The sequence below is a fragment of the Raphanus sativus genome, chromosome 4 (genome assembly GCF_000801105.2).
Source record: "Raphanus sativus cultivar WK10039 chromosome 4, ASM80110v3, whole genome shotgun sequence".
Taxonomy (NCBI): domain Eukaryota; kingdom Viridiplantae; phylum Streptophyta; class Magnoliopsida; order Brassicales; family Brassicaceae; genus Raphanus; species Raphanus sativus.
The window spans coordinates 41,247,640-41,261,554 of NC_079514.1; the positions used below are offsets into that span (position 1 = coordinate 41,247,640).

Consider the following 13,915-nt stretch of genomic DNA (forward strand, 5'->3'; position numbering starts at 1 on the left):
TACAAATGATCTTGTCCCCACCATTTCAGACCCAGATGATGCACTCAATCACTCATGTGAAGACGAGGCTTGGGCCAATCTTTTTTTTTTTCTTTCAGAAACTCAAGTACATGTTTTCTTGCTAAGCCCATACTAATTCCTTTTTCTTATTCAGTTTTACGCGTGGGTTTCTTGTTAAGCCCATACAGATATTTATCACTAGGATGATGACTCATGATGTTCCTGAAGGCCTAGAAGTAGGGGTGGGCAAAAAACCCAAACCGAACCGAATCGAACCAACCAAACCGAAGTTAAATCGAACCAAACCAAACCGTGCTCTTTATGTAACCCAATTGGTTCATGTTTTACTCAACCCGAACGGTTTGGTTTGGTTTGGATTTAAACCGAACCAAACCGAACCAAACCGATAATCCAATATAATATAGTAAAAATATATATGATATATATATATATATATATATATATATATATATATGTATTAACATATTGTAAATTTTAGTTAAAGTTTCGTTTTTCATTTTTTCATAACTTCTATATCTTTAAAAAATTATAAATACAATTCAAATAATACTATTATATATAAATCATGTAGCATAAGTTTTTATATTCTCACTCTATCGTTTATGAGTTGATTATTTTTTAATAAAAGTATAAAACTGATGCCTTCATATTTTATAACCAACCCGAAGTACACCGAACCAAATTAGACCATAATAATGTAAACCGAACTAAATCTAAACCAAACCGAACTGAACCGAACCGAATTAAACCCAAACCGGACCCAAACCAAAGCTACTTTGGTTTTAATTGGTTTGAGTTTTATAAAACCCAAATTACCCAAACCAAACCGAACTCAAACCGAACCCGAAACTAAACCGAAATGCCCACCCCTACCTAGAAGTCTGTTTGAGTCACTTCCCTGTGAACATGAACTACTCAAACAGTAAAAAGAGTTTGCGTGGCAATTACGGTATCACAGGCGACTGTGTGACAGGTGTAACTTGGAAATCTAGTTGGTTGGAAGGCTATGATAAGTACGAGGCAATGGAAGAGATGGAGGATGTAGATGAATAATAAGAGATGGAGGACTATAGATGTGTCACTATGAGAATTGTTTCGGCTCTAATGTAAACTTATGATTGGCTTTTATGCTATGACTTGGAAAAGGGTATTATTAGTCCGTCTTAAAAGATCATACACTTTTTAACTTCCGATCTTTATCAGCATTCCAAGGGCTTGAATGAAACCCATAGTCAACTACTATTTGTAAAGTTCTATTAATACTTTGAACAAGTCCATTTCCAGAGTGGCAAAAAAGCTTCTTTCTTTTGTCCGACTCTTATATATGCTCAATGCCGTGGAGATTTAAGTTTTGTTGTTTAATCATGTAAATAACCCGGTGTCCCGTGAAATGATGAGCTGCAAATTTGAACTTATTCAAATACTGAATTTAGGATATGCCTAAGTTCGTTATCCAGAAACTGGAGATCCCCATTTTCCTCTTTGTGGTTCCCTTTTTTTATAAAAACTCAAATCAGTTATAAAGTGAGATGCCTAAATCAATCAGATCGTCTTGGGAGGGGGATATATATATATATCTCCATTTGAGTTGTATTTTATAACTTAAAATACCACCACACAAGATCTGTTCTGATATTTTTACAGCTTCGGATAGGAAACAGATTTGAGTTTTTTTGGGTTCGGATCTTAGGTTCAGTTACGAATGTCACGTCCATGCTTGCTCTGCATAATAACTCAAACTCTATTAACTTACTGTCGCGATAGCTCAGTTAAACTCATTGCTTGTGGCACTCCTCTCAAGGTAACCTGTTTCTATAGCTTTACTAAGAATATGCAGCTTTCATGTCGGTCTGATGCCAACTAGTTGCTCATTGCATTAACTTGATGCAGGTCTTAAAAACTGTCCAAGCTGAAGGTATCCGTGGTCTGCTGAATCCGAGTTTTCTCAGGCTTACTTCTTTTGTAATATGTATGTATTGTGTTGGCACTTGGGCTCTAAGTTAACTTATGATTGGCTTTTGTGCTTTGTTTTGGGAAAAGGTATTATTAGTCCGTCTTAAAGATCCATCTCCGGAGTGACAAAAGCATTTTTGTTTGGTCCACTCTTGTGTGGCGAGCTGCAGATTTCAACTGATTGAAATACTCAATTTGGGACATGCCTAAGTTCGTTATCCAGAATTTGGGGATCCCCCTCTTCTTCTTCGTGGACGAGAAAGTGAGATGCCTAAATCAATCAGATCGTCTTGGGAGGGGAATATATATCTTCATTTGAGTTGCTTTATTTGTAAGTTAACTTAAATAATGATTCATTAATGAATATATACTTTCAGGTCCTCGTAAGTGATGAACAACACACGGTCTCGGTCTCTTGCTTCCCAGAACTCGAGTACGTGGTCGAAGTAAGGACCGGCTGGGACAAGATCTTTGCAGAAGTCATCAAACGCTTCTCGGATGGAGATCTCTGTCCCGAACTTGTTGTTGTACAGATGCCAGAGAGAGACGAAAGTGTCTGCTGGGTGGCGGGTTATGTAAATGACTTTGGACCCTGAGGTCTTGAGAGTCTCTGGTAAAAATGAGAGAGGGAGATGAGTGTTGAACACTCTAGGAGAAGAGATCTTTGTTATGTCCTTTGATGGGTTTTCACCGAACAACTCGATCTCCAAAAAGGGCACGACCTCGTGGGGGTTGAGGTTATCCAGATGGTCATGGTTGTCGTCGCGTATGTTTGAGCTGTGCCGGAGAATAGAGGAGGTTAAGGCTTTGAGCCAAGTGGTGCCGGTTTTGGGGAAAGAGGCGAGGATTATGTCGGAAGGAAGAGGTGTATAGTGTTCTCTTATGGCTTCAGAGGCAGTGATGAACTCTGGTTTGAACCAGAATCCTTTGTGTCTGATGCGTTTTCCGTCGACCCACCACTTAGCTTCTGGTGGTGAGAATCTGTCTTCTTGTTGTTGTGGAGTGTCCATGAAGAAAGGGATGTGTTTTGAGATTTGAAGTTTGAGCAAGTCAATGACTCATAAAGGCTTTGCTTAGAAAGAAACACGTAGTAGGAGTTTTTGGCATACACTGGGCACCAAACGGTGCCCGCTAGATCTACAGATCCCATGCTTCCTACCAAACACATTCGAAAACGTATACACATATATTCTACAAAATTATCTTTTTCTGTCATACAAAATTTTATTGCTAAAAGAAAGAGCAAAAGGTCCAAGTTCAATGGAGGTTCTGTTCAATTATTACAGTTTGTTTTGTTAAATAATCACATTATTTGTGGTCCATCTAGTGTACTTTACCAACTACTTTGTCTCTTAAAGACCCCTATAGTATATGATACAGTTAAAATATTTCAACTTGGAAATGCAGTAATATAGTATAACACTATTGGATCATTAAAATATACATTTGTAAGATAAGATGTAAATGATGTTTACAGGAATCCTATGTTTGATGAGCCATATCACTAGTAGAGATGGCAAATTGATCAGATTCAGTAATGGTTGACAAAGAAAAATCATATCCAGTAATGTCGTCTTCCATGCAGACCATGCATCCTGCAAAACAGTTTGTATAAGGTGGGTTAATAGACGATTTATTTTATCAGATGTTTTTTTTTGTGAACTTCAGATAAGATTGGGGTCGAACCAATGGTGTCATGCTATCAAATTATTTGACAAGATTTGAGAAATTTGATACATCTTTCTCCTCAGTGGCTACCGCCAAAAGTTCGAATATTCATTGAAAAACTTCGATTCTAGATATTTTACTCATTTTAGGCCTGCCTTAATAACCGATTGGTTTTTTTTTATAAATTTAAATTAAATGATTAAATTATTTTCTAATAATACTTTCTTGATTGAGATACTAAATATTTTAGAAAGTATTTATTGATTGAGATGCTTTAACATCTAGTACCTCATAATAATATATTGCAGCCATGCAGCTGAGCCGCTCACAGTATATCTACAACTTTATAATGGGCTTTATTTTGTAATTAAGCAGCAGCAGCAGCAGCAGCCCAAGATACGTATTCACGTCGCTTTCATTATATTTTGCAAAAAATCTGAAAAACGAAAGCGTTCACGACAATTATTGCCTATATAATATGATAACGATGCCACGTCCTTTTGACGTTGCCATCTTCCTCCTGCTCCTCCTCGAACAAATCAAATCAAACCAAATCAAATCATCCCTCTCGTCGCCGCGAATTCTCTGTTAATTAACTCCGGCGACTGAGAGAAAAATGACCCCGGCGATTAAAGCGCCTCTATTGCCTAACCACGACCCTTCCTCATCATCATCGTCATCGGAGAACGATGGGAAGCACGGCTCCTTCGCCGGAGCTATCTTCAACGTCTCCACGAGCATAGTCGGAGCCGGAATCATGTCGATTCCCGCCGCGTTCAGAGTCCTCGGCGTGATCCCGTCCCTCTCGATCATCGTCATCATAGCGTGGCTGTCCAACGTATCCGCCGGGTTTCTGATGAAATCCACGGTCGCCGGAGACGCGACGACTTACGCCGGCGTCATGAAGGAGTCGTTCGGGAAGCCTGGTTCCGTCGCTGTCCAGGTTATCACGATGGTCGTGACGTTTGGGTCTATGATCATTTTCTCCATCATCATAGGTACTAAAAGCTCTAATAACATTCCACCAATCCTAAACTTTTGAATTGGTTTGAATCCAATAGCATTAGCTAACCGAGATTTTGGTCAACGGCCCAGCCCAAATAGTATATGATTTGCAACTGCAACCTCCGAATTTAAGACGAATCACCGTTTGTTACTTGCGACTGCGACCTCTTAACTCACGACTAGTCAATATAGTTCGTTATTTGGCGACCTAGGACGACTAGTCTCGCAGTTTGTTGTTCATTTTAATATTTGCGCAGCTGAACAACGACCAGTGACAGTAGTTATTTTATGTTGTTGGAACTTGTAACGACTTAAAATTATTTTTTTTTCTGAGAAATGCAATGAACAAACATTTGATTGCAGGTTTTAATCACCTTTTTTGGATCTAAACCAAGTATATTCTGCGTTGTTTTACACTAAAATTGATAAATAAAAATTAATTTCTTCTGTGGATGATGTAACCAAATTAGTCTGATTTGTAGTTATTTTGAACCACATTAAAAAAAAATTGTCAACCACACAAAAAAAAATTGTGTTCTTGCAACTCTAAAAAATTGCGTCTGACAAATAAAAATTTATTTCGTCTGTGGATGTAACTCTCTTGTGTGTTGGTTATTATTTGTATTCCCAAATCAGACTAATTTGTCGTTGTTATGTTCTTGTTCTTCTTCTCTTAGGTGATGTTCTCTCCGGTAATGAAAAGGGTGGAGTTATACATTTGGGTCTTCTTCAAGGATGGTTTGGTTCTCATTGGTGGAACACGAGATTCTTTAGTTTGTTATTCATCTTCGTCTTCCTCTTCCTTCCTCTAGTCTTATGCAGACGCGTAGGTACGTTCCCTTAAACCCAAATATTTTTAAAAAAAACTTTGCATTTGTTGCTGTTGTAATGGTTTTTGTATGTTTCTGTAGATAGATTGGCTTTAAGCTCTGCGATCTCGTTTCTACTTGCGTTACTCTTTGTTATCATAAGCTCTGTGCTCGCGATCGTAGCTCTCGTGCAAGGGAAAACAAAGAGTCCAAGACTCTTCCCTGATCTCAGCAATGGAGGAAAGTCTTTCTTCAACCTCTTCACTGCTTCCCCTGTTATCGTAACAGCCTTCACGTTTCATTTCAACCGTAAGAAACCCGAATCATCATTTTACTCTTCTTTTTGTGTTTCTTGATTCTGAAGTTATGGTAAAATGTTTCTGCAGTCCATCCGGTCGGATTCGAACTCAAAGATCCATTACAAGTGCTTTCAGCGACAAGGGTCTCAGTGATTCTATGCGCTACCATCTACTCAGCGACTGGTCTCTTCTGTTACCTTCTCTTCGGAGACTCCACGATGACCGACGTTCTTATGAACTTCGATGAAAGCTCCGGCTCTTCGATTGGCTCGCTGCTAAACGATGTAGTCAGAGCAAGCTACGCGATTCACCTCATGCTTGTGTTCCCTCTGCTCAACTTCTCTTTGAGAGCCAACCTCGACGAGCTCTTGTTCCCTTTGAAGATTTCTTTGGTGAACGACAACAAGAGATTCTTCGGACTCACTTTCCCGTTGCTCGTTTCTTGTTTCTTGGCTGCTATTGCTATACCGGACATTTGGTACTTCTTTCAGTTCTTGGGATCTACTTCTACTGTCTCTATAGCATTCATCTTCCCAGCTGCAATTGTCTTAAGGTACAAATCTGATCGTTTTCTTTCATTAGTTCACTTTTGATTGAATCTTCAAATCTTTGTTTTGGTTGAAGGAATGTGAATGGAATGTCGACGTTAAGAGAGAAGATTGTTGCTTCGGTAATGTTTGTTCTTGCTGTAGCCACAAGTATCATTGCCATTTCGACGAATATATACAGCTTCACAGAAACAGAAGAAGCATGAAAATTTTTAAGCAGTCCCGTTCTCTTCAAGAATCGGTAAAAAGATGGTAGGAGCTTCAAGATTGCATTGTATTTTTCTTATATCAATGTAAAATAGGGTTGTGAATGAGTGGTGTAATAGCAACTTCAGGGGTTGGAATGTTTTTATTGGGTGACAAAGTTTGAATCAAATAAACAAGAAGATTAAATATTATTTCTTTGCGTATTTGCTATATAAAAGTGACGGAAGAACATGTTTTATAAAATCATCCGAAGAAAAAGAAAAAAATTATTTTTAACTGATTTGTTATATTGAAATGACTGAAGAACATGTTTGTGACATTATGAGTAAAGAAATTGGTAGCAATATCTTTTTGTTTTTCTCCCCAACTCACAATTTATAACAATAAAACCAAACTTAACGTTGAACACATATGAGTTGTCTATTGAGACAGTATCAGCATCAAAAAGCTTTTTTCAAAGTGAGAAGAGTTCCTTCCTAGTCCCTGCACAAATCATGACCATAGATAGTAAGAACACAACATTAACCTATTCTGTTTACTGTATGATCCCATTTGATTTCAGAACTTACCTTCTAATGGTCTTTGATGGAACAAGTATTCCTCGCTTCTCCAGGCTCTTGAATCTATCTCTCGCAAGTGTGCAACACGCCTTTCAAAACATAAAGAGAATGATCTCATTAGATTCTTGTCTACCAACAAAAACTCACAAAGATCATAAAAGGGAACCAAGAGTATGTATTACCTTGAGCTTACGAAGTGAACCGGTCATCTCTTCTGTTAAGAGGACTTGAACAGGAGGAGCCTCATACTTGTGCTTTCCCAAACGAGGAGGACGTATCTTAAGCACTTCCTCCTTAGCAATGGTCTGTCTTATCTTTTTGTTCAGTTTCTCCTTATCTTCTTCGGCTATTTCTTTTATTATTTTGGGCAAGCTACCAAAAAAATAAGAAGAATAGTAAGAACACAACTTCGTCTGAATAAATATTTTATTTGAGCATTAAAATTCAAATAATACCTGTCAATCTCCTTTGATAACTTCTCTTTATGCTTCTCCTTTGTCTCCTCTTCTCGTAGCGCCTTTTGTCTAGCTCGCTTGTTCAACACCACACGTGTCACCCTCTTTGTGGTTCTTGCGGTTCTGCAGTTATGTAAATCTAAGTCTTAGCCAATGCATTATGTAAAAAACAAAACAACAGCAAAGAAGAGAGAGAGAGAGAGAGCTTTACTTATTCCCAGCTTCAGACACTTCATTTGCAGCGTCAGCTTCCTCTTCTTCACCTTCGCTACCATTGTCCACACCAAGAAAGTAGGTACTCTTTCCATTGATTATTCTATTGCATACGCTCAGGAGACCAGCCTCGTCTTCGATGTTGTTGTTTCCATCGATAGTCAAGGGAACAGGCTCAGGTCCTAACTCGGTTTTGTAAACTTTCTGCATTTCTTGAGCAACTGCTTCAGCCAACATATCCTGCAAACATAATTGAGAGAATGTCAATGCAAAGCTCAGAGGCCTGTGAGAGTTAGTAAAAGGCTTTGTAGTACCTCGTGACTTTCAGCTGTAGGGTTGTATGAGCATCCTGCAGGATCAACTTCTACTGCCGGAATAGTCGAATTCGTTTTCCAAATCTGTACAAACAAGAAAAAAAAAAGAGTTCAGTCTCAAAAACCAAATCAACAATTTTTAATTACAGGTGAGACATTATTACCTTTCTAGGGTTGCTCTCATGTTCTCCTGCAAGTTTTATTACCAAAGAAGAGGTTAAGTCTTAACATGTCAAGACAAAAAAGAACAAAAAAAGGATTCAGAGGGAACTAAAGTAAACAAAACCTTTATGATCATCGCCCCACAAGTCCATCATTACAGAATCATCATCAACATTCTGCAAAGAATGGGAAAAAAAATCATATGAAAAATCAAACCCATGTCCAGACAATAACCGGTGAGCTTTTGTTACTGTGCTAACTCATTATCACTTACATTTTGAGCTTGTTTAGGTGGTTTGCTTTCTACAGCGCTTGTCTTCTTCTTCTTACTGATCTTTGACTTGGGCTTGGAAGATGACACCACCTGGACAAATGGGTTCTTCTTTAAAACACTGTCACACCGAAGCACTTTCTCTCTGTTCTTCTCAATCTTACGTTTCACCGGGAGGTCTGATACAAAAAAAAAAACAAAAACATAATAAAGTTTTAAACTTTTGCTTTCTATAACATCTAAAGGATACTCTTTTGCTCTGTAAGACGACTCAGGAACACTAAGAGGCGAGATTCTATCACTGTGCTGATTCTAATGTTATCGTAAAGGTGAATACTTTGCAGCTCATAAACACTCTAGATAAAACCCTTAAACGTGAGGAGGAAGTAAAGAGGAGAACCGTGAGATTTCTGGACGCGGAAGAGGTCCTCGCTGGGAGCGGCGGAGAGATTGCCACCGGAGAGAGCGTCTTTGGTGGTTTTGTCGAAGAAGTCTTCGATGTCCTCGGTGCTTATGTTAACTCTCCATGCTTTCTTCCCTTTCCTTGAACTCTTAGAACCCTTCCCCATCTCGCCTCTCTCTCTCTCTCTCTTTCTCTCTGTGTCGGTTTCTCTCGGCGGCGTGAAGATTGGTTTGGTGTTCAAAGAGGAGGAAGGAGATGGTTGAAGAAGAGGATACTAGGGGTAGGGCTTAGACAGAAACATAATGGGCCTTAAGTAGCTTTAATGGGCCTTCATCAGAAATGATATGGGGCTTGTGCATTGAATTCTCGGAATCTCATTCAAGACAGATTATAAATTCGATAATATATTAATGGGTGAAAACAATGTGCATATGTTGTGAACATGGTGTTGTGAACATGGTGAAAGGAGTACGTGGTGCAGAATTTTCATGAGCGTAAAAAAACAACAACTAATACTTATTCTTAATAATAAAAATTTAAAAATGTAGAATATCACACAACATTTAATATATGTTAAAAAGGAAATAAAAGGATTCTGTATTATGTATGTTGAATACAACGATAGCACAACATTTCATAGAGTAGTTCCACTTTAAAAACGATCATTGGTGTTTGTTTTCCTATACGTGTAAATGTTGTATTTAATAACTTAAATTTAATTAACATTTAACTTAATATCATTTACTTGTATTATTTATGTGCTATTGTTGAAAAGGAAATTTAAGTTAAATGTTAATTAAATTTTAATTAAAAGGAAATAAATAATTATCACTGATGGTATTTAGGTAGAATTTTTAGTTTATTAAGATTATCTATTTAACTAAAGTTTTTGAAATATATGATATTACATGATGCTTAAAATCATTTTCTTATTAGGATTTGATAAAATATTATTATTTTATAGAAAAACTTATAAATTATTTTAATTTTTCAATTTATTATGTGAAGTCGTGTTTATATAAAAGTAAATACTTTTAAAATAAAATTCTAGATAATTTTTATTTTATGTTTTTGAGAAAAGATAAAAAATAGTAAAATTTAAAGTCGTGTACATTAAAAATCTGTAAGTGTATGTTTTATAAATTTCTCTGCTTTTCCAAAAACAAAAATTTGATAAAAAATTATTGAAATTTATTTAGAAAAAGAAAATACAAACAATTGTTATTAATGGTAATATTACATTTTTTAGTTTTTAAAAGTGTCAATATAATTAACCACCGTGAAAATTAACGTGTGAACGACACATAAAAATATGATTTCTCAAATAATATTGTAGAAATAAGTGGACTGATAATATTATTTATATATCACTTAGTATTTCTTTCAATTTACTATAACTTTTGTCAATTTTTCAATTTACTATATAAAACTTTATTTCTAATATGTCATCTCGGTATAATGGTCTCTGACTGTTTATTTCAAAATATCAAGCATGGATGGACAAAAACCATTTAGACCGGATTATTCATAAATCTGACTGGATATATACACAAGGATTGGTACAAATAATAAATTGATGAGAATAAAACAAAAGTTGTAAACTAAAGAAAGTAATATCGTTCTCTCATAAGAATAAAATGTATAAACATATATAGAAATTAAATCAATATAATATATTAAATAATAAATTGATGAGAATAAAACAAAAGTTGTAAACTAAAGAAAGTAATATCGTTCTCTCATAAGAATAAAATGTATAAACATATATAGAAATTAAATCAATATAATATATTAAATAAATAAATAAATGTATACTAAGATAAATATCAAGTTTGTAATCATAAAAATTCTTTTAAGTTATTCCTTATTCTAATTTAAGTTGCTATTTCGTGGTTCAACATTCGAACTTCTTTTTTCTTCCTGACGTTTTCTTTTTAGTTTGTAAACGTGACCTCTTATGGCTTGGACAGTAAGAGCCGGATCACTCTTCACGAACGACATGAACTTGCTCGAGGATGAAATCCCCTCCATGTTTGATGCGAAAAACTCAGAGACCGCATGTTTGAGGATCTTGTCAGAATGAATCTGTAACAACCCGTCCCGTGGAACACCTTCCCATGGACCCAAATTCACAGCGCTGCAGCGCACCGACTTCAACCCTTCCATTATGAGTTCTCACTAATTCCATAATTAGGTTGTTGGTGAGGTTCGAACCCCCGACCTCACCCTTTAACAACTCTCCCACAGGACAAGCTGTCACCAATTGAACTTGGGTCTATGGGCAGGTGGTTCCACGGGACGGGTTATCACAGAATCTTTGCAAGCTTGAGTACATCGAACACTTTTTTGTGTTCATGGAGCCGATTAACTGGTTTCTGCAGAGATCTTGAAGGTGTGGAATTTTGTATTTGTATGCAGCTAGGTAGAATACTCGGACGTGTTGCATCATCTTTGTATCGGAAAGCGAACCGTTGTATATGAACTCAAGAAACATCTCTAGCTCATTATGTTTCATCTCTGAAAGAGTGATTGTCTCTTTCGACAAAGAAGCTTCGAAGTCATCTGATTCCAATATGTTCTGACATGAAAGGGCAGAACATGAGCCATAATAATAGAAAGCTTAGGAATCTTGGAATGGTGGAACCAACAAGGTCCTGTCGAGTTGAGTAATCTATTAAACATTATCTTTAATATTTTTAACAGTATGTACCACTTTGCCACTGACTATATATGTTGTGGTCAAGAGAAGTAAGTATAATATGAAATGAGAAAGAATCTTTTCTTATTAGTGGTTATACGTATTTGAAGTTTTGAACCCTCGATTTTTTCTCTGTGTCCTTCTCATAGATATCTTTATAGATAAGCTAAAGTTACCTCAAGATCATGTTTCAACTCTCAGCAAGTTGCAATATCTAGCCAACGAGCAAGCTTGTCAAATCGTTTTCAAACGTATCCTTAACCCTAGTGCACTTATTTTTGATCATTTACTCTCTTTTGTACTGTTTTCTTTATTACCACAACTCTTGATCAAATGCTACTAAAACGTCTCGCGTTTTTCTCGTGTGTTTTTGAACTTGTTTTCGAGGATTGTTCACGACAGTCGCAGTAAATATAGAGACCACACAAGATTCCGGCGGGACCGGAAAACGTCATGGTAAGATTCAGTATTGTCGGAAATATTGAATTTATGATGAAGAGATTATGTTATGCTTTACGAACCTAAATTATGTAAATCTCGCAAACATTTTTGCTAAAAAGAATTTATTAAAATATATAGGTATTCTTCACAAGATTTACAACCCATAAAAGAGTGATACCATTGAGGAAAAGAAAGAGAAGTAAAAGTTATCGCATCGAAAAAAAGTCAAGTGGTTTCTGATTTGGATTTTGGACCCAACGTCATTGTATAGTGTGCACTCTTTTACGGTAAAGTCAAATTTAATAAGGTTTGGAACCATTTTTGAAACCTTTCCTTCTTTAGCTATGTTTGTTACGTGTTGTTCTCAGCATCTCTTGCTCCTTAATATCTGAACGATCATCAAATAACCAAACCATTCTCGTCATTTTGCAAACAATTTTTGGGATTCTTTCACGACCTATCCTATGCAAATAAATGTTTTATCTGAATTTCTTTTAAATGTTTAATCTGCTTCATATTTTTTTACCATTTTCTGCAGCTTTTAAAATTATTTGAATATATTAATCTACACCTATTTGAAAGAATGAATTTTTTTAAAAATATATATACACCTATTTGAAATACTATTAACTAGACTATAACTATTTAAGCTCAGTACTAGGCTTCTAGCTATCAGATTCAGGTAAATGGTAAATAGGGAATTAAGCTCAGTTCTAGGCTTCTAGCTATCAGATGCAGGTGTGTTACAAAAAAAAGCTATCAGATTCAGGTTAGTGGTAAATCGGAAATTTGTTGCTAGAATTCACTTTGAAAATTTAAGATGTAAATGTAAGGTATACAAATGATCTTAAGGCGGTAGATGCATTTATTGAGAATACCTCATCAAGCTATCTATGCATTTTTCCCTTTCTCTCTTCGTGAAGACAAAGGACCATCAAGGCTTAACTCCTAAGGTGGGGGCAAGATATCAATAGCTTTTTGGACCACGCTCTCTATAGTTCCAATTCTATTGGATGCATCAAACGCATCAAATCTTTGGCACTATAACCAAATTGTTTGTAACCTAACGACTGTTCCTTATTGATACGTAGCGGTTCATTTGATTTTAGCTAGATTTAGTTATTAATTAGTATATATTTTGTTGAGATCAAATTAAGTTTTAGTTAGTAGTTAACCAATTTGGACTTTCTTTATAGACAACACTAGAATATATATATACACACATAAGCTTTCTCAGTTCTAAATCTGAACTTAGATTTTCATCGTTACAAAAATTCACACACAGACGCAGTCACATACACTCATATATGGAGATATATATCTCTAGTTATTTATGTTATTGTGTCAACATATGAATCCAAGGGTCATTAAATGGAAAAAAAGGTCTCTCAAATTTCAAGAAATACTCCCAAAACATATACAAAAGCATGCGGTCGTTTATGCATATGTATATTCGTTGTGTCCACTATAAGAAAATTAAGTAGTTTTTATAAAAAAAAAAAAAAAAAAATTAAGTAGTTTTGGGTTTTACGTTTTACATTATAATTTAAAATACATGTATGCAATCTTTGATTGGAAACCAATAGAAATCTACGAAATCTTGGAAAAAAAAAGAATCTCCGGCCAAACATATCGTCAAATTGTCAAAAGTGGCCAAACATTACGATTATGTATGCCGTGCCCCCATACGTAGGTGAATAACATAGCTACAAAAGTCTTATACTGACCATTATATCTATCTAGTTATTATTATATATCTTTCACTAATCATTATCTATAACTCTATCTAAATCGTTTTGAAAAAGGCAGTAAACTAATATATTATCCCATTATCTGATGTACGAAAAAGTTACAACTATGTATGCCGTGGCCCGTGCCTCCCATACGT

At 35.9% G+C, this 13,915-nt stretch overlaps 3 protein-coding genes across 4 annotated transcripts; 1 reads left to right on the forward strand and 2 right to left on the reverse strand.

The window, feature by feature from the left end:
- Positions 1-2,330: 2,330 nt before the first annotated feature.
- On the reverse strand, positions 2,331-2,984 carry LOC108851012 (cytosolic sulfotransferase 15-like). The gene has a single exon (XM_018624446.1). It carries the CDS (start codon positions 2,982-2,984, stop codon positions 2,331-2,333), a length of 654 nt encoding a protein of 217 aa, XP_018479948.1.
- A 1,147-nt stretch (positions 2,985-4,131) lies between these two features.
- LOC108855221 (amino acid transporter AVT6D) lies at positions 4,132-6,713 on the forward strand. Its single transcript, XM_018628985.2, has 5 exons — positions 4,132-4,640; positions 5,325-5,477; positions 5,559-5,765; positions 5,843-6,308; positions 6,380-6,713. The coding sequence occupies exons 1-5, from the start codon at positions 4,259-4,261 to the stop codon at positions 6,507-6,509; spliced, it is 1,338 nt and encodes a 445-aa protein (XP_018484487.2). The 5' UTR covers positions 4,132-4,258; the 3' UTR covers positions 6,510-6,713.
- A 92-nt stretch (positions 6,714-6,805) lies between these two features.
- LOC108851013 (ribosome biogenesis protein NOP53) lies at positions 6,806-9,135 on the reverse strand. Of its 2 annotated transcripts, XM_018624447.2 has the most exons (10): positions 8,886-9,135; positions 8,489-8,664; positions 8,339-8,390; positions 8,217-8,242; positions 8,053-8,136; positions 7,737-7,978; positions 7,526-7,648; positions 7,253-7,442; positions 7,080-7,159; positions 6,806-6,993 (listed from the first exon to the last, which is right to left on the reverse strand). In XM_018624447.2, the coding sequence occupies exons 1-10, from the start codon at positions 9,052-9,054 to the stop codon at positions 6,987-6,989; spliced, it is 1,149 nt and encodes a 382-aa protein (XP_018479949.2). In that variant the 5' UTR covers positions 9,055-9,135; the 3' UTR covers positions 6,806-6,986. The 2 variants fall into 2 exon arrangements, with proteins under 2 accessions (XP_018479949.2, XP_056862791.1); XM_057006811.1 differs by lacking the exon at positions 6,806-6,993 and having other exon boundaries at positions 7,076-7,159.
- Positions 9,136-13,915: the final 4,780 nt, after the last annotated feature.

Bases quoted from the DNA above. Each gene is read 5' to 3' on its own strand.
- LOC108851012 (XM_018624446.1), bottom strand. From the start codon at position 2,984: ATGGACACTCCACAACAACAAGAAGACAGATTCTCACCACCAGAAGCT.
- LOC108855221 (XM_018628985.2), top strand. From the start codon at position 4,259: ATGACCCCGGCGATTAAAGCGCCTCTATTGCCTAACCACGACCCTTCC. The intron at 4,641-5,324 runs GTACTAAAAGCT...TTCTTCTCTTAG, and splicing joins CATTTTCTCCATCATCATAG to GTGATGTTCTCTCCGGTAAT. The intron at 5,766-5,842 runs GTAAGAAACCCG...ATGTTTCTGCAG, and splicing joins CTTCACGTTTCATTTCAACC to TCCATCCGGTCGGATTCGAA.
- LOC108851013 (XM_018624447.2), bottom strand. From the start codon at position 9,054: ATGGGGAAGGGTTCTAAGAGTTCAAGGAAAGGGAAGAAAGCATGGAGA. The intron at 8,665-8,885 runs GTTCTCCTCTTT...TTTTTGTATCAG, and splicing joins CCGCGTCCAGAAATCTCACG to ACCTCCCGGTGAAACGTAAG. The intron at 8,391-8,488 runs GTAAGTGATAAT...CATTCTTTGCAG, and splicing joins CACCTAAACAAGCTCAAAAT to AATGTTGATGATGATTCTGT.